Source organism: Paroedura picta, chromosome 1, assembly GCF_049243985.1.
Source record: "Paroedura picta isolate Pp20150507F chromosome 1, Ppicta_v3.0, whole genome shotgun sequence".
NCBI lineage: Eukaryota > Metazoa > Chordata > Lepidosauria > Squamata > Gekkonidae > Paroedura > Paroedura picta.
Genome location: NC_135369.1, coordinates 86086280 through 86111334, shown reverse-complemented (window position 1 = coordinate 86111334; position 25055 = coordinate 86086280). Strand labels below are relative to the sequence as shown.

Genomic DNA, 25055 nt, shown 5'->3' with positions numbered 1-25055 from the left:
CTACCAGCGCCGCCAGGAGGCGGCCCGTCTGCTACGTACGTCTCGAACCGACAAAACCCCGAGTGTCCCCACCTCAAAAATAGGCGGCCGTGCAAGAAGCTGAGCTATCAATTCGTGGGCCCCTTTAAAGTGGTGCAAGTGCTGAACGAAGTCACTGTGCGGGTGGATCTTCCAAAAGCCTACCGCAAAGTTCACCCCGTGTTTCATGTCAGTCTGGTAAAAAAGGCTCCCCCGCCGGACAAGTGGCACCCACAGTCCCGTCCGTCCCCTCCCGTCATGGTGGGGGAAGAGACGCACTACGAATTGGCCGACATAGTCGACTCCCGCCTCTTTCGCAAGCAATTACAATATTTGGTCTCCTGGAAGGGGTTCCCTGACTCCGATAACGAATGGGTGGGCGCGGAGGACGTAGCCGCCCCACTTCTCCTCCGCAAATTCCACTCCCGCTTCCCTGACAAGCCGGGCCCAGCCCCGGTGGCAGCGGGCACCTGAACAAGGAGGGGTGGGGGGCCTTAAGGGGAGGCGAGTGTCATGACCCCCCCGGTTCATGCCATCCTGTTCCCCACTGCTCCTGCATATTCTCACATTCTCAGGCTTCCTCCGGCCGAGGCAACCCAAGGCCATAAAGCAATAAACCTGTCCTCTGAGAAGATCCCTCCCTTCCTTTCCCAGCGGGCGAGGAGCCCCAACAACTGTATCAATCTGACTGTAAGTGTCCTTGCGGAGACAGCTAGGTCTCAACAATGTGCCAACTCCCCGATAAGGCACCTGGCCATCTGGTAGCCTGGGAACAGGACTCCTTTGTCATTTCTATCTGCTCTCCCGCCAAACCCCGTGCGTACCCCTCCCTTATTTGGTGGGCCCTATATCTGCCCCACCTGTCCCCCATGTACTTTGTTATTATCAAGATCTTTGCTCAGGAAGATCTTGGCATGCTTGGCTAACTGTGGACTTTGCCTAATAAAGCTCTGCTTTAGAATTTGCAACCGACTGTTGGATTCTTAATGCGCTTTCACTTGGGACTCCACCGGCTGGGCTCAGCCTGATTCCTGACACCAGTTTTCTTTGCCTACTTCACCAGTGGCTTTTAAAATCAGGGCAGAGATGCAGTACTGAGCTTGCACTCAAAAGCTCACGCCTTGAATAAATCTTTGTTGGTCTTAAAGGTGCAACTGGACTATGATTTTATTGTGCTATTTCAGACCAACACGCCTACTCATTTGAATCTATTCTGGGTTAGTGTGAGGAAGCTTCAAATACTCATATGTCCTGAGATAATGGATTAAAAGATCCCAATCTGACCCCATAAATGTAGAATCAGGTTTTTAACAGTAATCTGTTCATGAAGCACTTGAGTTATCAAAGGGTATGATAGTCTTTGCAGCTTTAAAATATGTTTCAAATGAATGGGTATTCCTCGAACCCCAACATTTTTTTTAAAAAAGAGAAAAAAGGTACAAAAAAAGGAGAAAGGAAAAAAAAGAAAAAAGAGCAAAGAACAGACACGTCAATTTTATTACATCAATTTTTTAAGTCTCCCACCAACCAGTTAAACTATAGTATACACTTCAAATTTATCAATTTATGTCAGGCGTACTTCTTAAAATTAAAATTAATTCTACATTTGATTTCTTTAATCACTAAAGCTACATGTCATCCAGTCATTTTCCTCTCGCCTTTTCCTGCAAGAAGTCAATAAGAAGTTTCCAATCTTTAAATAGGACAGGGTCCTATTAAATAAAAGAGTAAGGCCACCTGGGGAGGAGTTAGGGCGGGCCCTGTCCAGGATAAAAACTCAGAGGGCCCAATCAGGAGCCGCGAAGCGGCACCTGATTGGGTCCTCTGAGTGTCCATCCAGGGCCAAGCAGCCAATGGGGAGGCGCACAAAGTGCCTTCCTATTGGCCCCTCACCAGGACAGACCAAAATTCCATTTACCCAGCCTAGTCTCGCTGCCAGTCTGCTCCTGACCACCAAAGGGAGAGGAGGCCAGTAGGGCTGCCAAGGGGGATGAGAACAGAGGCCTGGACAGGCTGCGCCAGCCCTTTTCGCCCCAAGGCTGTCCTGACTGCCATGTCCAACTGCAAATTGCCTCAGAACCCTGACAGAGCTGGCAGGAGGCTGCAGAGTGCTCCCCCTCCCCCCCTTCAGGCCTGCTGCGAAGGAGCCTCTGACAGGCCCTGACTGAGAGAAGGAGGCCTTTCCAAGAGCAACGCAGGGGAGCCTGAGGGCCTTCCTTTTGAGGGGGGGGACTTTCCCCTTTTGCCAAACAGTTACCTGACAGGGAGGCCACAGTAAAGCCCCTTCTCACTTAAAATACTGCTCTGGCCGGGGGTTAGACACAGCCAAGCCATGTGTCTTTCTTCTTTGCAACTCTCTGCAGATTTGAGGCCACTGCACAGCATTATTCTGCAGAGGAAGCTGGCTCTTTTGTCTCCTGTTTCATCTGCACAACAACCCTGTGCAGTAGGCCTCATGTCTTTCAATTCAACAACAACCTGTGTGGGAAGCCTTAAATGTTTTTCTCTACCACAACCCTGTCCAAAGTAGCTGCCTGGGGAGCTGATCTTTATACTCTGCAGGTGAGCTGTAATTCCAGGAGCTCTCCAGGCCACACCTGTAGGTTGGCTACCCCTGGGTTGGAAATATTCCTGGAGGTTTGGAGGTGGGACTTCAAAATCGTACAATGCCTCAGAGTCCAGCCTTCAAATGAGCCATGTTTGCCTGCAGTTGTTAGGGAGTGGTGCAGGAGTGTCCCTCCTGGCCTATGGATTATGGCCAGCCCTTATCAGCAACTGTTTGTATTCTGGGGCGCAGACAGGCAGACCAGCATCAGTCCTGTGAGTCTGGAAAGTGCAGGAAGATCTAAATAAGTATTTACAGCCTGAAACTAAATAGAGAACAAGTGTCTGGAGACACATCGTAACTGAAATAGTAACTGGCAAATAACCTTGGCCTGGCAAATAAAAAAACCAGTATTAAAAACCTTACTAAGGTCAAGACTGCTGTGCACAGACAGTCTTCCTCTTAGGGTTGCCAGCTTCCCTGTGAGGCTCGCTACCTCACCTCCCTCATGGGGAGTCTGCTAAGGGGAGAGAAGGGGAAGATGATTGGAAAATGCTTTGAGACACCTGAGGCCTGCTGGGTCACTGCGGCCCATTCCCAGTTCTCTCAGATCTCTCACAACCCCACATACCTCACAGGTTGACTATTGTGGAGAGACAAATGGAAAAGGTGTTTGTAAACCTCTTTGAGACTCCTTTGGGTAGTAAGCAATAGGGTACAAAAATCCGTTCTTCTAAGAAGCAACCATGAAAGAAGCATGTGGGCACATAACATTTTACCAACAGTGAAAATATGGGAGACAGAAGGAACAGGGTGGACACCTGTGTACTGTGACTACCCTATGTGTATTAGGGCAGAGGGGCATTTCGGTGAATGTGGCCTAATTCACACAAGAAGGGAAATGACGCAGAACTGGGGGGAATTGGTTGCCATGTAATCTTCCCCTAAGAAGAATCTCCAGTCTGATTTTCCCTTCACATATCTGAGGACATGGCTCTGGAAAGCTCATCTGTAACCACTATGCCACAATTCCCACATGTCAGTCCTCTCCCACAATCCACGAACATTCCACACCACAGGTTCTTGACACCCATATCTCCACACCCATGGCCTCATTTGCCACCATGCCACCACAACCTCCCACACAACACACATGACAACCCCATGCCCTTACAGACTGGACAACTCCTCCCCTTCCTCTTCCCACTGCCAAGCTCTAGCGCCCGTTGTATTCTTGGAGACAACGGGCTTTGCCCCTAGTTAATAATAAAAGAAGTTGTCTTCTTTCTGACCAGTACTGTAACTTTAGAAATTTCAGCAGGTTCTAGCATCTTCAACAGCCAGTCCTCTGTTGTAGGTAAATTTGTAGTTTTCTAATTTTGAGTGTATAAGAGTATTGTAGCCATTGTACAAATGACTGAATATTTTAAATGATCGTCTCATTATCTGGAAAAGAAAACATAATTTATCTTCAGCTTGCTTGAACACATTGTTTGGCCAAATCAGGATCATAAGACAATTATTTGGGATATTGAGATGGGGATAGAGCAGAAAATAGAGTAAAGATAATTCAGTTACATAGCATCGCAATTTAATAAAGTAATAAAAGGAACCAGTTATGTGTTTAGTAATGACAGTTTGAAGGGTAGTTGTGTTGACTAAAGGAATAATGGATCTGAAAATTTAACTTGAAATTTCATTTTTGTTTGGGACTCAAGAGATGTGCTTGTATTTTTACCCACTGAAATGCATAGGACTATTAATTCCAACCTAATTTTGGCCACGAATTGCTTGTCCAATTTTTAGAGAGATGTGAAGATTCAGGCAATCTCTTACAGTTGTTGATAGGATAACAAATTGTAAGACCAACAAAATTTTATTCAAGGTATAAGTTTTAATATACATACACACTTCCTCAGATACAGTGTCCTGGAATGAAAGTAATAAATTCATACATAGGTAAAGTGTGAGAGTAAATGAGCATACAGCATAATGAAAATGATTAACAGATTCCACAGATTCCACAGATAAATAGGAAAAATCAGCAATTTGGATTTGTTCATATTCACTTGAGATAGAATTGCATGGGAAATATCTTGGGTTCAATAAAGGTGTCTACATCTTTAACCGCTCCTAGCGGAACGGATTAAATAATTCGTTAAGGGCACCAAAGGTGGGCCCTGTCCGTGATGAGGAAGGGTGCTCATAGGCCCCTTCCCCCGGACTGACAATTGGGCCCTCTGATTGTCAGTTCGGTGCCAAGGGACCAATTGCGAGCTGCGTGCAGCATGCCTCGCAATTGGTCCCTTGGCACCGGACTCAGTAATTGGGAGGTGTGAAGCACCTCCTGATCCGCCCTCCGTCCTCCTCGCCCGCGGCCGACCGGCCGCTGCCACTGCTTGCCTTGCCTCCGCCACGGCAAGTCAACGCCTCGCTGCAATGCTGCGGCATCGCCTCCTTGGCGCACTGCCGCTGCCTGCCCATTATGCTCCACATGGCCCCAGCTTGCCCGCGCAACGGGGGGGGGGTGCCATGAGCTGTGCCGATCCATGCTTTGCCGTGCCGCACTGCACCGAGCCGCGCCGTGTCCGCATTGCCTCTGTCTCGGTAGGTCGCCTCCTCGCCGCTACGCCGCAGCCTCGCCTCCTCGCCGTGCCTGCCTCGCTACAACGCTCTGCACGCCCCAGGTCACCCGCGCCGCGGCCGGGGCCGACGAGCCACTGCGCTCTGCCCCACGCCTGCATCGGCCCTGCTGACTCCCGGGGCCAGAACAAGCCACTCCACCCTGCCCCACGCACGCACCGGCCCAGCTGACGGCCGCTGCATTAAGACTGCAGCGGGCTTATTCACTAGTAGGAGAATAATCAATTGTTGACAGTGATTAGCTGAGACTTTGCCCTTATGCCCCCTATCATCCTCAAATTGACTTCTTGCTTTCCACAGCCTTCCCTGGATTAGTTGGAAGTGTAAGATAGACTTCTCCCAGCAGTTTCACGTTTATGTTAAAAAGCATGAGGTCAAGATGGAATCTTGTGGGTGTAATATTCTAGTCGATATTTCCAATAAGAACACTTTGTTGCAGAGAATCTCTTTATTTGGAAAACACATAATCTACCACTCCCCTGATCCCAACTTTGGGTGTGAAAACTCCAGATCTCATTCTACCTTCCTTTTTCTCTGTAAAACTAAAGTTAACTTCAGACGCTGCTATCTCACCTGGCGACCAAGGCCACAGAGATCGTATGTAGCCAAAACACCTAAGAGAGTTACAGTTTGCCCCTCCCAACAGAATGGTGAGGCAGAGACCATCCATCTAGTCACCCATTCCTATTGAGCCCTCTGTGAACTCAATGCCCAGGCAAGCTAACTAAAACAGAGTTACATTGGCTTGAGCAAAAGCAAATATAAGCTCAAAACAAGGCAAAAGCTTGTGAGTGCATGACTTCGACAGTGGGACCCTGTAAGCCAGAAGTGAAGGGACCGAGCCATCCAGCTCCATTCTGTGGATCCTACCTTCCTAGTAGTATTGAAAGCACCACGGTACTGTGCCTTCGAGTCCCAGCCCTAAAAAGACAATCCAGAAAGATACCCTGACTGACCATTTATGCACTGGAGGTTTCATGCTGGGCTACAGGCTGAAGTTTTAGTTGTGGCAGGTTGCCCCCGCTCTTCCTGCACCCACATGGGTGAGCATTTGGCCTGGTGCACCTCATCCACCCCCTCTTTGTGCTCCTGCATGGGAGCTGGGGCAGTGAAGTTCCCAGTGCGTAAATGGTCACTGATGAGGCCCAGGAGAATCAACGTGTAGCATTCTCCACATCCACCTCCCATACAGCAGAGTGACCAAAGCTCTTTCCTTCCAATAATCAGGGCTGAAATCTGATTGGAAAGGTTATGAACATTCCATCCCGGAATGCTTGACATTGTCCAGCCACCTTGGTTTATACTGGTACATTTGAGACTAGACAAGAGAGGAGCAGAGCACACGTTTGGATGTTCTGTTCTTTATGCTGCCACCAAAGGCCATGGGAACATCCTTACCTAACATTGTTACCCATTTGTATTAGCAGTTGCCCATTGAGAGACAATTATGGTTGAATTCCAGGAGCAATGTCTCAAACAGCATGGTTTTGTCTCTTCTGTCTTCGTGCATTAGAATGCAATTCTAACTGTTCTACAAAAGCTGCTCAAATGGAGGACTTGAATGATTAATCATTTTAAATTTTCAGATGTTTTATTCTGATCTCCAGCTGATACTGCTGACAAGATATTTATTTAAATATCAGATATCTGCAGTTGTTTGCCACCTCAAGCCTTTGCCTGAAAATACAGGCTTGCAATATCTGCTCCTTTATGGTTTTGTTTTGTTTTTTGTCTATTCAGGGAACCGGTAATAATACAATTGCTATTTCTATGGATTGCGAAGCAAAGCCAGTGAATTACGGGTTATATATCTTGCAGCAATATCACACATCACTTTTTATTAACCTTTGTTGTCTTGCTGTATAATGATATGTCATGTCTGCAAACTTAGACGGTTTGAAACCCCTTTTATATTCCCTTATATTTTTTACATGAATGAATTATATATCTTGGCTGTCTGCCTCAATCTAGGTATGTACGAGTCAAAAGCTGTGCAGCACTTTAAGGGGGAAAGTGAGTGATATTGAGACTCAGCTACCAGCACTTCTTGAAGCCAAAATGCTTGCTATATCAGGTAATTTCTGATGATGGGATAAGAGGCAAAAATTTTATATGACTGTGAATTTTTCATCATAGCCAGAATGTGGAAACAAAATCTGCAGTGAGTTACTAAAGCCTGCAACAGCTTTGTTATATAAACAAATTGACAAAAAGGTAATAGAATTAACATGTATCAGGTTCAAATTATACTTATCAGTGGAATACAATGTTTGGCAGCTTGTGCTTAGATCACCAGACAGCTAATGTTGGCAGCTGAAGAACAATTTGTCTTTGCAGTGACTAAGCACAAGCTGCCAAAATACTGCTATGTGAATCTGAATGTCACATCATTCGAAGCTGTTATGAATCTTTTTGATGTGGAACACATCTTCTGGCGTGGCCCCTGGGACAGAAATGGTTGCAGACATGACATCCATACCCCTGCCCCAGGGAGTGCGCCAGAAGAGGCCAGGGAAGCTGCTGGGTGCCATGGCAAGTGGCTGGCTGGGGCAGTGTGGGCCATTGTGGGAGGAGGCCAGGCGACCGCCACACTGCCCAAGGAGACCTGGGCAGCTGCAGGCAGTGCAGCAGCCAGGAGTAACATCTAAGTAACTAGCTAGCATATATAGTGTTGCTTATTGTTGTTTATTCCACATGAACTGGGATTCTAAATCATTATTAAATCCATGGGTGGATTTATGAACTGTCATTTGTATAGAATAAACAAACACCAGTTCATCACCAGTTCATTGTGCAGAATAAAACCACTTTCTTTCTGACACCATAGAACAGGGGGAGTCAATCTGTGGTTCTCCAGGTTCATGGACTACAATTCCCATGAGCCCCTGCCAGCGTTTGCTAAAAGACTGGTGCATGAGAGCCAATGTGGTGTAGTGGTTAAGAGGGCAGCCTCTAATCTGGAGACCCAGGTTTGATTCCCCACTCCTTTGTATACAGGTAGCTGGGTGACTTGCACTAGTCATAGTTCGCTTAGAGATCTTCTCTCAGAGCTCTCTTAACCCCACCTACCTCACATGGCATCTGTTATGGGGAGAGGAAGGGAAAGGTGCTTGTAAGATGCATCATGATTTGTGAAGTAAGGAAGGTAGAAAAAGCAAGGAATGTGCATGTGCAGTTGGAGTTTAATTACATGGGGTCTGAATACCTATGCATTTGATTCCCACCCATCAGCATTGCCTGCAGGATACCCTCATTTACCAAGATCAGCTTATATTCAGTTTTGCGGGATCCAGCTTTGTTCAGTTTCTTGAAATACAACAATACACATCTAGACCTCTTTGATCACATTATGGTTACCCAGAAGTGTTTTTTTCCCTGCTTTGGTATTGGCTGCTTATGTGTTATTTTTATAATCTAAAACAGTGGTCCCCAACCTCCAGTCCGGGGACCGGTACCGGTTTGTGGATCAGTCCATACCGGTCCGTGGCTCCTCCTCCTCCCCAGCTGCTGCCTCGGGGGCTGCCCTGCCACTCTGCTGCCGTCTCACCTTTGGTGCTCTCCATCGGCCGCCATGGCTGGGGCTCCCCTTGGGGTGGCACTGCGCAGCTGCTGCTGGCAGTGCCCCCAGCAGACGGTGGGAAGTCAGGGGCGCCGGTGGGAAAGCAAGTGGAGCAGGGGCTCAGCAGTTCCTCGGCAAAAACTACCCCCCCGGGCCTCAGTAAAATTGTCAAGCATTGACTGGTCCCTGGTGATAAAAAGGTTGGGGACCACTGATCTAAAACATCATATGACAATAATTATTTTAAATTTGATCCTAGATATTTGTCTTTCTTCCTCTCTTTAAAAATGCATTTTATTATATGTGTGTGACATGTTGAATGTTCCAAAGCCTCCAGTCAGAGCCCCACCATGCCTGGAGACTTTGGAACATTCAAGATGTGGCTGTCAGAATCAGCTGTAATGTAGGATCTGACTGCCTTTAAACGATCCCATCCAAGGCTGGGAGTGCTTAAATTGACTGCCCACCCTCACGTTACAGCTTATTCTGTGGCTGTTATGATCAACTGTTAGGCAGCCCACAGTCCCTCTCAATACTTCCTCCTAACTTCTCAGGCTGGGAGAGGGGTGTATTGAAAGGGAGCCCGGGCAGCCTAAAGTCCATTGGTATTTTTGTACAATGGGCTTTACTGCTAATCTTAACCCCACCCGCGGTGCCGCGGGCGCCGCGGACTAAATAAAGCCATAAGGGCTTGAGGGGAGGAGTTAGGGCAGGCTCTGTCCAGGATGAGGAAGGGTGCCGATTGGTCCCTTCCTCCGGACAGACCATCGGAGGGGCCAATCGGCAGGCGCAAAGCGCCTACCTATTGGCCTCTCCAATTGCCGCCACGCTGCCAAGGGAGCAATTTGCTCCCTTGCTGGCGTCAGGCCGCCTGCACGCGGGACATGGCAGCCTGCCGACTCGCCGGCCGCGCGCTGCCCTGATAGCGCCCGCTGTATTGTATGTACAGCGGGCTTGCTTACTAGTATAAAATATTCTGAATACTTGCAGTTATCCATCATACTTTCATTAGCATAACTTCTTTTTCAAAATGAATTTTAGTTTATTACAATATTTTATTTTGTTAGCTAATACATGTATACAGCGTTTATCTCGCCAGCTGCTTTATATGTGTATATGTATGTGTGAGTATAATTACTAGTGGCCTTCAAGGAAGGGGTAAATCCATTATGCATGCACACCTTACTACAGATTTTTAGAACAGTAAGCCTTTAATCCTGACTTCAGATTCTGTGCCCACCTTATACACCATTCTTTTTCCTCTAGTATATTTATTCTACAACTACAATTTTTTTAAAAAACTTAGCCAAATCAGGGTGGAATGTTACTTGTGATGTATGGGGGGGGGGTGGTATCCAAAGTTTAAATACAAATTACACAATTCCCCTGTTGCAGATATGCACTAGTGTCTAAGAAAGTGCCTCCCATTTGCATTTCTGTAGTTCAGGTTTTGCCTATGTATTGTGGTGTTACTTTGTTGCATGAAAGGGAACAGGAAAAGGGAGGAAAGCCCCCCCATGTTGAAATTGACAAAACCTTTGAAACTGATAAGCAGCTGTAAAGCCCCATTTTCCATACAGCAGAGCACGTGACTAGGAGATTCTCTGCTGTGTTATCAACCACTGTGAAAAATTGGAGTCACATGGTATCATAATATGGAAAACATTTTGAGTATACAGAATCCATGGTAGACCCCACTGACACTGGTATTGCAAGTGGTGATCCTTGGCAACATGTTTGTGCATCTCTGTGTGTGCACTCCTATGCAAAGTTGGCTGCAGCTCCACCATGCTTTGTATGGGGCTGCAAATTTGCATGGGGGAGGAGTCCTCTGGCAGAAACTCTGCAGAACTTTTTTAGTCTTGTTCCACTAAATCGAAAATAAATATGGAGAGGTTAGGTCCAGTGCCCTAACTTAGCTGCATAGAAGTGATAATTTCCTGCCCTTCCTTGCAAATTTGGATGGTTTTCTCTTGTAATTCTCTAATTTGATCCTGCAACTGCTTATCTCTTTGTGATATGCAGTTTCTTAAAACCTGTCCTGTACAGACTGCATTCTTCCTCCAAATGGATCACTCCCAAGTGATTCTTAAATTCAGTGGTTTGTGGAAAATCCATATGACTCAGCCACCATCTTAATGTTAAGCCTCCAGAGACTGCCAGAATGGTACCCCTCTCAAACGTAGTTCACTAAAGCATTAAAGGGGAAATGTTTTCAAAGCTTTAGGTTTTCCATCCCAGTGTCTCTCTTTCTTTACATCTCATCAATTTCATTCTGTGTTGACAACCCCCCCCCTTTATTTTGTTTACATGCAGCACTGAAATCCTTCTCTTTTTTTGAACTGGGGACGCTGCCATTTGCCTCCTTTCTGATGCCCCTTTCAAGTCAATATAATCCGTGAATTAAATTTCCTTTTAAACCTTCTCCCATCATTTAATTAAAAAATCAGTGATCTGAGACTAGCAATAGTCTCACACCACTAGTCTCATACCACTTGTAAAAAATAAATAAATAATGAAGAGAATATGGGGGATATGCCATCAGGACCTGGAAACTTACCATTTTTTATTTCACCAATAGGTGAAGTTTGACTCAGTTCTTCAGATTCCCTTTTTGAAAATAGTAACTATGGCATGGGTACATACTCCATACTTTTCACAGTGAACCCAAAAGCACAAAATTTAATAAGTTTCTCTGTCATCTCCTCATCTTCCTTTACCTTGCATGGGGTTATTCATCACAGTAAGGACACTGGCACATCAGCTATTTTGGCATAAAATTGGCCACCACCTTTATTTCCATAAGTGAGTGAGGCATTAAATGGGGAAGGATCTCACTGGCTTGCAGTCAGCCAACTGGAAGGCAGCCTCAGTCAGCAGGCTCCTTTTCAATGGGCTTCCCCGTTTTCCTTGGTCATCCAAAGGCCCAGTAGGTTGATTGCTTAACCTCAGGAATTGTATTGGCATTCCTCAGTGAAATGGTTTCATCATCTATATAGGATCTATTGGATCAGGAGCCATTATGGTTAAAGTAGGTTGCCAATTGGCTACACTAGTTGGTAGAAGGGCAGCTAGACGTAATGATGTCAGTGATCTAGGAAAGATGATAGGAAAGATCAATTATAACCTGAGGAAGCAGTCAAGTCAGTCAGCAGATGTTCTAGAGCAGGGTTCCCCAGCATTTTTGAGCCTGTGGGCACCTTTTCAATTTGGGTGATGAGCAAAGGTGATGAGCAAAACTGCCAAATTGCTGCTACAAGAGGCAGAGCCGATCATAACATGTTCATGCATAATTCTGATAGTGATCATTCAACATGTCACGAAGCAGCTTTGTTTTAACAGGATGCCATTAAAAATATTTGCTCACATACATACTGAAGAAGAAGAAGAGTTGGTTCTTATATGCTGCTTTTCTCTACCTGAAGGAGGCTCAAAGAGGGAGGAGGAGGAGGAAGAGGAGAAGGAGGAGGAAGGGGAGGCGGCTCAAAGCGGCTTACAGTCGCCTTCCCTTTCCTCTCCCCACAACAGACACCCTGTGGGGAGGGTGAGGCTGAGAGAACGCTGATATCACTGCCCGGTCAGAACAGTTTTATCAGTGCCATGCCAAGCCCAAGATAACCCAGCGGGTTGCATGTGAGGGAGTGCAGAATCGAACCCAGCATGCCAGATTAGAAGTCCGCATTCCTAACCACTATACCAGATTGGCTCTCTACTGCTTACCTTCAGTCATGCAGCAAAGTGTTGCAGTGGCGGTTGCTGCTGAAGAACTTTTTAAAAATCTGCATAGCCAATCAGATTTCTAATAGCTATCTGTAAGCTCTGCTGGGCAGAAGCTCCACCTTCCACCACCTACTTTCTAAAAACCCTGGTGGATACCACGAGAGGTGTCAGAGGGTGCCAGGGTAGCCACAGGCACCATGTTGTAGATCCCTGCTCCAGAACATTCTGGAAATCAACTGATTCTATTGTAGACCATCTCATCCAGGTCTACACTATGATCACATAATGACTTGTCCACCACTCCCATTAATAGTGCCTTGGCTTGCAAAGAACAGTAGGTCAGGGATATGGGCTGCTACATGTAGGATCACTAACATAGTATGCAAAACCCACAGTGGATGTTGACACTCCTGGACTACACCAGGCAAATGAGCTCAAGTCTCACTTTGGAAACTCTGGTCTGCAATACTGCTAAGCAGTACATATGCAAAATTTACTGGCCTCCCCCCTCGCCACACACACACTGGTACTCATCATTAGGAACACATTCAGTCTCTAGATTGTGCAACAAATATACCTGGTACAATCAAGAGCATTTAACTCTTTCCTGTGTACCCTGGATGTATGTTGGGTTAGTGCTGCACCTATAGCCAGTAGCATTACTTATGCTTACTGCAACATAAATGAATGCACAAAGCATTTGCATTCATGTGGTTTAGTAGTAAAGGAGGGATGTACCACATATATACTGAAGTCTTTTCTCTTAATTGCTAAAAATAACTGCTGGGATAGAAAATGGTGGGGCTTATCATGTTGCAAGGATCATAGTACCACAATTGTTTGTAATGGCATGAAAATATTAAGGAAAAAGAAATACTGCAAGTGAATTTTATATAGATAGATAACTTTCATGAGAATTGGCTCAAGATGCCAGGAGGTAATATCTGTTCTATTAAAAATCCCAAATGAATATTATTAGAAGAACCCCTCCCCCACCAAATAATTATAATAGTTATTTAAAATAATGCCCAACATAATTGCATGACTATTCACAATTTTTGTAGAAAATTTTCAAACGTCGGAAAGGCTTGAGTGTTTTCCTATCAAGATCTAACTAGTGACTAAGATGGTTTAGTGTAGTGATGTTACAAGATATCAAGAAATGAATAAATTATGTGCAGTATACATAAAACAAAAATCTGTTACAAAAATGGAGAACTATGATAATTAAAATTGATTAACTGGATATTTTGCTTGAAAAATATATTTCCAGATCCCCAAATTACCATATTCTTTTTAAAAATTCAGAATGTCATTGTTATCTTGAAATTTTATCAGTGGGACAGATTTATTTATATGTTTTAAAAGCTGCCCCTCACCTGGGATTTAGGAAGTGCCAATTTTAGTTACCATGATTGAGGTCAGGAGTTCATTGTTGGCACTTTAGGAGAGTGGTTTGCTGATCTCTTGATGAGTTCTTGATTTTTCATCACAGACTTGAAGGCTACACAAGGCAGATTTGCCTCATGGGCATATATTAGAGGCAAAAATGCTTATAAATTATTAACTGAGTTACTGTGCTTATTTCATCATAGCTTCAAGCTTTGATATTAACTTGCCCTCTGGGAATTAATAATCATTCACTAAATATAAAAGTTTAATAGACAGTCTGATATCTTCTTTCCCCTTACTCTTACAAGAAGAATGAAGATTAGGTTGCAGTTTCTAATTAAGGGCAAACTAGCGAGTGATTGTTATGGACACATACATATATTTCATGTTCTCATACAGCGGGGAATGGATTAGGGTCGTATTCTAACAGCAAAAAAAGAAAAAAGAGACTATGATGGGAGAAGAACGCTGACCTGTACAACCCTTCAGCTATTTGCTGCAACACCTTCTTTTCCTGTGGGGTTGTGCTTTTTGTTATTGTTTTTTAATTGAGGTGTGTGTGTGTTGCCTAACAAGAACCCTTTTCTTTGGACAGTCTTTATTTTGGTGTGTGCTTCCAGCAAACAAAGGTAAAATGATGCACCTTTTGTGTGTGTGTGTAAGTAAGCTGGCCAACACATGCTATTCTTCAACCACATAGTATACACTGTTCTCGAACAAGAAGCTTGAGGGCTGCAGTTTAAGACAGGGACTGTTACTAGATTTCAAATATTTGTATGCGCAGTATAAACCAACTGTAACATGCAAGGGTGATTTAGGTTTCACAGACATTCAAATGCATTATTGGGAGCAATGTGGTAATGTGATAGCCTGCAGATTAATGCAATTGTTATAATTTACATTAAAAATAACCATGAATGCCTTTTAAAAGTCATAATATCAGCAATAAAAAAGGTAAAGGTATCCCCTGTGCATGTCTGACCCTTGGGGTGACGCCCTCTAGCGTTTTCATGGCAGACTCAATACAGGGTGGTTTCTCAGTGCCTTCCCCAGTCATTACCGTTTACCCCCCAGCAAACTGGGTACTCATTTTACCGACCTCAGAAGGATGGAAGGCTGAGTCAACCTTGAGCCGGCTGCTGGGATTGAACTCCCAGCCTCATGGGCAGACAGCTTCAGATAGCAGTTCTGCTGCCTTACTACCCTGCTCCACAAAAGGCTCTATATCAGCAATATGAATGAATAAAACATAACCTAAGTTTTGTCATTGCATTATATGGAGCACAGTTGTTTTTGGTATTATGGTTTTGGAAACTAAAATACTGACGAGTAATAAGACTTTTCCTTTAATTTCCCTATCTCCTCCATCTTCCCAATTTCACAAATCAGGTGTATTTTCTGTATCAATAGTTAGCAATTAAATTTTGTGTGTATATTATGCTAAGCTAGTGACAAGTCATTTTTTTTGTTTCCTTTCTGTCTCTTTCTTCCATAATGTCCCACTAATGAATACACAGGAGGTAATTTCTGTGCTGCTAAAGACCTTGTAGAAGAAATTAAGTCTTTAACAGCTGAAAGAGAACGACTGGAGGGACTTCTCCATGAGTGGTTGGCACTGAGTGCCAGAAATGTCCAAAAATTAGAGAGAATGAAAGAAGGTTACAAGAAGTTGAAGGAAGAAATGGAGCAAAGGGAGACTGCCTTTGGTAAGTGGAATAGTTTGCCAGCTGTTGGGTTGACTAAACCCTGGTTTTTGCTGTTCTGTGTACCATCCAACATTCTACCTGCGTACCATCCAACATTCTACCTAAATTAGATGAACAGCCATCTAATTTATTAGACACAGTCACAAAAATAACTCTTTGGTGGTGGCAGAACCTTTGATATATACTGGGATGTGTGTGTTGTCAGCTTCAGTCTTTATCATTCTTGAGCAGCATTTTTCCTAGCTTTGTATAATATGTTGATGGTATAGCTTCTTTGATCTCTCTTGGCTCTTTGTTTTGTAGCTGAGCAGGATGAGGCCTGCTGCCTTAAGATGAAAACGTCCTCTATATCCATACCACTTTCATAATGTAGTACTGTGGTTAAAGCCATAGAAAGGACAGGATACCCACTGCAAACCCAGCAAAATTCCATTGCATGTGCAATATTTAGAAAACAAACCATCTTATTTATTTGAACATTTAAGGCAGATTTATTTATTTATTTAAACCTCATTTAAAGCCTGATTTTCTCCACAACAAGGACCTAAAGCAGTTTGCATAGTTTTTCTCTCCCCTGTTTAATCCTTTCAACAATAACCTGTGAGGTAGGTTAGGATGAGAGTGTGTGGCTGGCTCAGGATCATCCAGCATGTTTCCATGGCAGTATGAGGATTCAAACCACAGTCTCCCAGATTCTTGTCTAATCACTACAAGACACTAGCTCAGAATAGAGCTATCAGTGAATTGTAAGGGCCATTCCGCACAACTTTAATGTAGCAGAAGGCTTGCAAATTGTAAACGCTACTAATTGGCAGTTCCGCAAAACGTCGCACACAATCTGCCACACTCCTGAAACAATCCCGCAAAAACGATTCATTGTAGCGCTTAAAGGGAAATTGGGAAAAGTGGATTCACCCTCTGAAAAGCGCTACACTCTTGCAAACATTCTGCAACAGTAGCGAAAAAAGACCTGTGCGTTCCCATTGTTGCGGTTCCAACAAAGTCCCTCCCCCTGGCTCTCTCCTCCGAACTTCCGGTGAAGCAGTCGCCATTTTTTTTTCTTGGAGCGAGCAGAAAGCAACGAACCAGCGAGGCTTCTTTCACCCAGCGAGGCTTCTCCGGCTACAGTCCCTCCACAGAGGGAGGTTTAAAGCTCCCCTAAGTCCCCAAGCACAACACAGCCCCGTTTGCAGGTTCCCTTTATTTTCGGCCGAAAATCGCGCCAGTTCGGGGGGGGGATTTTTCTTTTCACTCGGGGGAGTGTGGTAACGATGAATCGCCAGCTGCCAGCTAGATGGGTCTCTACGTTAGGAAGAATCAAGGCATATTCATTGCAACATGTTTTTTTTTTAAAACCTGTTCTTAAAGGGAAAGGGGCTTTCCCGGGGCATGATAACAACCGCCCATTGGCTGTTCGTTTGATTGACGGCCAGGGGAGGGAACTAGCACAGAAAAAAATCGCTTTCTTTCTAGCGATTTTTGCGAGACCGGAAACCTGTGGGGAACGAATGAAACGCTACTGGATTCCACTAAAAAAGCAGGTATGCATAACGCTGAGATTGCACTTTTAAAAATAGCGTTTCCGCTTTGCGGGGCCAATTGGCAACATTGGTCTTTGTGTGGAAAGGCCCTAAATACTCACTAGTTAAAGAAGGGCCAGTGAATTTTTCTATCTGTAAGGCAAAGTTGTAAACTTTCCCCATGCTTTTATTTGGGTTACATAACATCCACAGAGCCGCATGAGACAGCTGAAGTAGATACAACAGAACTGGGCACTGTGAGGCAGCAACAGTGCTGAGTTACCTTGAAGTCACCACGAGTGAACTCCTCATAGGGGGATGCACTCCTGGGTATAGAGCCCTTCAACAGAGGTGTCACACTCGCTGATATCATCTCGCCCCTTGAGTATTAATGAGCCAAGATAACGGGCTCTTCGTAGCCCTTCTGAACTATTATGTCTTGTTAAACGGTGAAGGTGAAGTGCTTCCATGAGGCTTCAGCCTGGGCTATTTGTACTACATGTCTAGCAGTGTTCTGTAAAAGGTGCTAGCTGCTCTTCACAGGATGGCGAGGTAGAAATTGCAGGACAAACTTTTGTCCAGCAGCAATGAAGTTTCTACCTGTTGTGTTTCCCCACTCTTTCCCTCCCCTCATCCCCTGGGAGTGGCCATCCCCCATTCTATGGACCACTGGGGCATTTTCAGTTGTTGTAAAGAAACCAGAAATTGGGTATTGATATGAATATATATATATTTTAATTATGTCTCTAGCACCTTTTGTTGCAGATATGCCTTTCCTCTTGTATCTTTGCAACAAAGAAGGTTAGAGACATGCTTTTAAAAATGAAAGCTGGGAATTCAGAGAATTTGATACATGGATTGTTATATCAATATAAATATTATGAGTGTGCATTTGAACAACAAAATCTGAACAACAAAAATACCCCCCAAGATGCCTTTGAGTAGCTTGAAGTGAATGAACGGGCTTGGAAGGCTGAAATCCTTCTCTTTGTTTACGCCACCTTTCTTGATACTGCATTGTAAATAGGAAGATGGTTCCATAGGAAGATTGCTAAGTTGTTTCCTAGGTGACCAAACAAGGCAAAGACATTTTAGTTAGCTGCTAAAGAAGTTTAATGTAACACTTCTTTTGACTTATGTGTATATACAGAGCTGCCTGCTCTGAGTTTTTCTCTAATTTATATAAATAATACACACGAATCCATTCTCCTTCAAAACCTGAAGTAAAAAAATTAATGGAGGATCAAATTAATGCAACTATTTCTCTTCTGCTGGATAACCATTTCATGTTATACAAACATAAAGATCTAAAAAAAAGTGGAATTAATCTTTTTAAATATAATGTGGAAATTGATTTCCTTTCCTAGTGAATGTCTAATCTTTGATCACTCATATTTATATGAATTTTCCTACATTCTATAAATTTTAGAGGGTAAATCATCATCTAGTAATTCAGTGGCCCCTATAAAAGCTGTGATACAGGATTCCCAGACTGATTATTGGATTCAGGGAAATTTATAAAATACTTTTGGGTGTTGCATGAGGACATCTTCTGAGAACATAAATCTATGTAAAATATGGATGCATGCATGCCAAGTTTGGATCATATCCACTACTTGCTTGTCTTTTATTGGTAATAGTATGATTTTTACAAGTGACTGCAGATACTGTTTTATCCAGTAGCGTACAAGCTGCTCTAAGAAGCATAACTAATTAAATGTGTGATTTCCTTCTCTCTTTCTCACTCCCCTCCTTTTCAACCATATTTCCTCTGCTGAGGATTGCATCTCTCTCTTTAGGCTATGGTAATTTGTTTAGGTCTAATTACATTAAGCTTGTGATGGGTGGAACAAATCCAGTTGAAAACAAACCTATAGGGATGGTGTTCTTAAAATGAAAGTGTCCATAATACTGAAATTCCTGTTTTTATTAATGTTAAAGAGTTCATTTTCTTCTTTTTATCATTCTGTTAGAAAAACTTTATAAAATAATTCTTATTAGATAGAGGAAATCTAGTTCCATGGTCTAGGTGATATGAATGTTATTTCTTCAATGTCTGATATAGAGTAAAGGTAAAGGTAAAGGTATCCCCTGTGCAAGCACCGAGTCATGTCTGACCCTTGGGGTGACGCCCTCTAGCGTTTTCATGGCAGACTCAATACGGGGTGGTTTGCCAGTGCCTTCCCCAGTCATTACCATTTACCCCCAGCAGCAAGCTGGGTACTCATTTTACCGACCTCGGAAGGATGGAAGGCTGAGTCGACCTTGAGCCGGCTGCTGGGATTGAACTCCCAGCCTCATGGGCAAAGCTTTCAGACAGCTGCCTTACCACTCTGCGCCACAAGAGGCTCCTGATATAGAGTACAGGTATGTAATTGTGATAGTATTACATTCTCATAGGTGACAATTCATTGGTTTTAATTAGGCTGGCCCGGTTCCTCCTGACCACCAGCAGGGGATGTGGGAGGAAGAGGGTTGCCAGATCCAGGTTGGGAAACCCCTGGCAATTTGGGAATAGAACCTGGGGAAGACAGGGACCGCAGAGACTACAATGCTATGGACTACAATGCTATGTAGTCCACCCTCCAAAACATCGATTTTTTCCAGGGGAACTTTGTAGTCTGGAGATGAGCTGTAATTCCAGGCGAACTCCAGGTTCTACCCAGAGATTGACAACCCTAGGTTTTTATTTATTTATTTATATTTATTTATTTCTATACTGATGCTCTCGGCTCATGGCTGTAGCTGGTGGCGTCCCATGGGTCCAGTGAGGTTTTTTTTCAGTAGAGTGCACACTACAGCCTCCTTAAGTCCCTCGGAGGATTCTCCTGATGTTAGGGAGAGGTTCACAATCTCCCTCAAGGGGCCTCCTTTCTGTTGGTCACCCGATTTGAGCAAGCAAGACAGATGGATCTAAGGGGCATGTGGTCACTCTCACTGACCCCAGTAACTTGTCCACTTTGGTTAAAGAGAGCCATCTGATGCCATCAAGCACTAACTCCTATGACAGCCACAGAGCTTCCAGTTCACAAACTGAATCTTTAATGGCTAATGGGTTGAATTCTAGTAACAAGTGGTAGAGAACTTGAATTGCTGCCTAGCTGCGGGGATTAACTAGCTGAAATTGAACAAATTGAAGAAACAGGGGGGACTGGTTTGGAAGAAAATCTTAAGGGACATTGTTCCCCTTACTATTGCTGGAGTTCAGCTGACCCTTGTTGACTCAGTTCAAGGCTTAGGGTCATACTTGATCCAGTTTTATTACTGGAGAAGCAAGTAAATGCAGCTGCAAAAAAGGCTTTTACCAATTAAGCCTGCTTGGTAAGATAGTTCCTTACCTAGATACCACTGACCTAGGCACCTGAACTCACAGCAAAGTATCATTGAGTCTAGACTACTGTAATGCATTGTACATTGGTCTCTCCTGAAATCAGCTTGGAAACTCCAAATGGCTCATTTATTTATTTATGGTCATTGACCAACATCAAGGTATAAACAAAAACACATATATTATTACAGCATTTCAACAGTCAAGTCACTCAGCATCAACAGTAACCAAGGATTTCTGCACTCTGCTCACAATGTAGCAGAGCCTTGCCACCATATAAGAGATATAATTATCTTTGTCTGCAAGTAAGGTGTTAATTAGATAACCATCCGTAAATCCAGACAGCCTAGACAGCAAGGGCAAAACTAAATGACTTCTGGCATCCCTATAAAAGACACAATGCAATAGAATGTGAGCAGTTGACTCAATTACACCTGAACTGCAAGGGCATAGTCGGTCCTCTATAGGCACACACTGCAGTCTTCTACTAAGCAGTGCTGATGGGAATGCATTGAACTGAGCCCTCAAAAAAAACATCAAAATTTAGAAAGGGTAATATATGTTAGATATGGTGTGGTAGAAAATCTCTCCCAGGACTTTAATAACCTATATGGACTTTGGAGGAGGGCCATCTCATTACAGTTCAATATCTATATGTCATTGATAAACCGGTTGTTTTGCTTGCCTGTGTCCCATTTCTAATAGATGATCAGGAGCTAAACCAGTTTTTAGAAGTTTGTTAAATATCTCTGTACACCAGGTGGGTTGTGGGCTAACTGACCAAGAAAAAAAAAAAGGAATAAGGCTTACGGGTTGAAGATGAAGTCTCAGCCAATAGTTAATTATTAATAGCCATGCCCTGGTCTCTACTTTTATCAACACTACCTTCCGCTGGAGAACTACATTAGCTGTACGTCTTGGAACATTAAAGAGGGCTCTCAGAAAACCTGCTTGAATTTTCTCTAAGGGAGCAAAATTGGAATAAGGGTCGAATTGGCACCATATGTGAGTTGAGCTAATGATTTAGCCAAAAATAGTTTGATTGCAGCAGGAATGAAGCCACCACCCTTAATGCGATATAATCTTAAGATAGCCACTGCACTCTTTTGAGCAAAGTCAGCTACAGCAGCGGTCCCCAACCTTCTTGTAGTCAGGGACCGCCTCCGAGGGTGGGAGAGAGCAGTTGCCGTGCATGCGCGTTTTCGCCACTAGGTGGCGCTAACGCGCATGCGCAGAACAGCCACACGTGCGCGTTTTCGCTAGCAGGGGGCGCAAACACGCGCGCGCGGCAGCTCCGCACATGCGTGTTTGCGTCGCTGGCGTGCCAGCGGCCGCGCCTGCCTCTTCCCCCCCTCTCGCTGCGGGGGGAGGGGAAGGCAGGCGCAGCTGCTGGCGGCCCAGTAGCATGGCCTTAACGGCCCGGTACCGGGCCGCGGACAGGGGGTTGGAGACCTCTGAGCTACAGAGCGAATATGAACAGTCAGCTTTCCATTATACTGGAAGATTACACCAAGATATTTGAAGCATTTAACTTGCTTGAGACGAAGTTGGCCAATATGCCAAATAATTTTTTTTGTCTTTTTGCTAAAGCACATAATTTTGTTTTGGTATAATTGATAACAAGGTGTTCCTCTTGGCAGTGCAAAGCCAAAACCTCCAAGGCCCTTTTCAGTCCTATTTTGGTCTGCGAAAGAATTACCACATTGTCAGCCTACATAAGTATGGGTAACCTTTTATTCGCAAGTTTAGGGGCATGAATGCCTGATTTCATTAGAAGTTTGGTAAATGCATTAATATAGATATTAAATAAAAAAGGAGCCAGAATGCAGCCCTGTCTCACACCTTTCTGTATAGGGACTGAATTAGATAAATGACCCTCTGGACTAAATCTGACACAAAGACTTGTATTCTTGTGAAGTTTATAAAGTAATGACAGAAGCGGTTTATCAGTTGTTGAGTAGGAAAGTTTTGACCAGAGGTAGTCAAACTGCAGCCCTCCAGATGTCCGTGGACTACAATTCTGATGCGCCCCTGCCAGCGTTCGCTCATGGGAATTGTAGTCCATGGACATCTGGAGGGCTGCAGTTTGACTACCCCTGGTTTTGACCATAGAAGATATCTAGCTATTGAATCAAATGCAGATTTGAAGTCAACAAAGGCTGCAGAAAGTGATCTCTTATCAGAATGCACATACTTGTCAATTAAGTATTGCAGAACAAAACAGTGATCCATAACTGATCTGCCATGTCTAAAACCAGTCTGTTCTTCCCAAAAAACCTTCTTGGTAAAGCCAATCACAAAATCTTACGTAGAGATGTTTAGAGTATAATTAACTGAATGAATAAATAAATAAATTATATCCATTATATCCTATGAAGAGACTGTCCCTTAGGATATAATGGAGGGATGGGACACCCGGGACACCCTCTTCAGAAGCCCCTAGATGTGGACCCCTTGGACCAATCATTCTGAAATTTGGAGGGGAGTCAAGGAAGAGCCTCCTGGAGCTACCCTGAAAGGCTCTACCTTAAACCCCAACCCCCCCAGGCCCCAGGAAAGTTGGGAATGCCAAAATTCCCATTATAGAATATGGAGGAAGGAGATTGGCTGCCTGGATTAATTGACAGATGGAAGAGAGTTGCATATAGAGTACGTTGCTGTCTTCCACCATTTCCTGCAGCACATGTGGAGTGTAAGAAGCGTGAAACAGCGGCAGACTAGGCGAGGCAGCAGAAAAGGTGAGGAATGGCTGGGAAGCAAGATAACATTTAGCGCTTTGCCATTCAGCTGGCAAAACGCTATTTTTACTGATGTGCGGAAATGCCCTTGCTGTACATAGGGCTACACTTGACCATGACCTGGAAATTACAGCTGGTGCATATTGCAGCTGTATGAGTCTTCATAGGGACCCCATGGAGAGTGCAAATTTGACCAGCAGTTCTTGAAGTGTGAGAAAACAGAACAGAGGGGATGAATTCATTCCACAGTATCCTTTGACACATTTTCCCTGATATTTGCTAGGAAGTGGGATGGCTTTCTGTTGGCTGAAAAGAGTGGGATGCCTTTAGGCCTGCCTGTCCTGTCCAATTTCAAGCACAATTTCAATTTGTTTAATCAAGTGCATCAGCAATAGATTATGAAAAAATCAGAATGTGACACCACCATTCCAAATCGTCTAAATACAAATGCAGCTTTATTTCCCAAATTATGAAACCTCCAGGTCCCTCTGCTGATTATGCTAACTAAATATTTATTGTGAGATTAACTAGCAAAAGTAAGGGAGGCTAGCTTTAGCTGTATCTGTTTGGAAGGAAAGAAGCGGAAGAGGTCTGACTTACGCAGTTGCTCAAAGTGTGATTTTAACATTTAAAGTAATAGCATTGAACAACGAATTCACTTGAAAAAATTAATTTTGCCAAAGGACTGAAGAGAAGCTAACAGATATGATCCAATGTTGTTTTCTTTGCAAATGAAATGCCCCAAAACAGGAGCCTGAGTGTACGTTCACCCAGTGTACTCATTTCTTCCCCATCAAGCAAGCAAAGAATTCTTTTTATCTGCCAAAACTACTAGTATCATCTTTAAATAGGACAGGGTCCTATTAAATAAAAGAGTAAGGCCACCTGGGGAGGAGTTAGGGCTGGCCCTGTCCAGGATAAAAACTCAGAGGGCCCAATCAGGAGCCACGAAGCGGCTCCTGATTGGGCCCTCCGAGTGTCCATCCAGGGCCAAGCAGCCAATGGGGAGGCGCGCAAAGTGTCCTCACCAGGACAGACCAAAATTCCATTCACCCAGCCCAGTCTGGCTGCCAGTCTGCTCCTGACCACCAAAGGGAGAGGAGGTCAGCAGGGCTGCCAAGGGGGATGAGAACAGAGGCTTGGACAGGCTACGCCTGCCCTTTTCAACCCAAGGCTGTCCTGACTGCCATGTCCAACTGCAAATTGCCTCAGAACCCTGACAGAGCTGGCAGGAGGCTGCAGAGTGCTCCCCCTCCCCCCCTTCAGGCCTGCTGCGAAGGAGCCTCTGACAGGCCATGACTGAGGGACGGAGGCCTTTCCAAGAGCAACGCGAGGGAGCCTGAGGGCCTTCCTTTTGAGGGGGGGGGACTTTCCCCTTTTGCCAAACAGTTACCTGACAGGGAGGCCACAGTAAAGCCCCTTCTCACTTAAAATACTGCTCTGGCCGGGGGTTAGACACAGCCAAGCCATGTGTCTTTCTTCTTTGCAACTCTCTGCAGATTTGAGGCCACTGCACAGTGTTATTCTGCAGAGGAAGCTGGCTCTTTTGTCTCCTGTTTCATCTGCACAACAACCCTGTGCAGTAGGCCTCAAGTCTTTCAATTCAACAACAACCTGTGTAGGAAGCCTTAACTGTTTCTTCTCTACCACAACCCTGTCCAAATTAGCCCTTTCTGCCTGGGGAGCTGATCTTTATACTCTGCAGGTGAGCTGTAATTCCAGGAGCTCTCCACACCTGTAGGTTGGCTACCCCTGGGTTGGAAATATTCCTGGAAGTTTGGAGGTGGGACTTCAAAATCGTACAATGCCTCAGAGTCCAGCCTTCAAATGAGACACATCGTAACTGAAATAGTAACTGGCAAATAACCTTGGCCTGGCAAATAAAA

At 44.4% G+C, this 25055-nt stretch overlaps 1 protein-coding gene across 5 annotated transcripts in view; it reads left to right on the top strand.

The window, feature by feature from the left end:
- Positions 1–25055, top strand: part of DISC1 (DISC1 scaffold protein) — a 483193-nt gene that overhangs the window by 91979 nt on the left and 366159 nt on the right. For all 5 annotated transcript variants that reach the window (XR_013232748.1, XR_013232750.1, XM_077346332.1 and 2 more), the window contains 2 exons: positions 7178–7280; positions 15395–15583. Coding sequence is in view for 3 of the 5 variants with exons in the window: in XM_077346332.1 (XP_077202447.1) it covers positions 7178–7280; positions 15395–15583 (292 nt within the window). In the remaining 2 variants the exon portion in view is untranslated. The remainder of the gene's footprint in view (positions 1–7177; positions 7281–15394; positions 15584–25055) is intronic.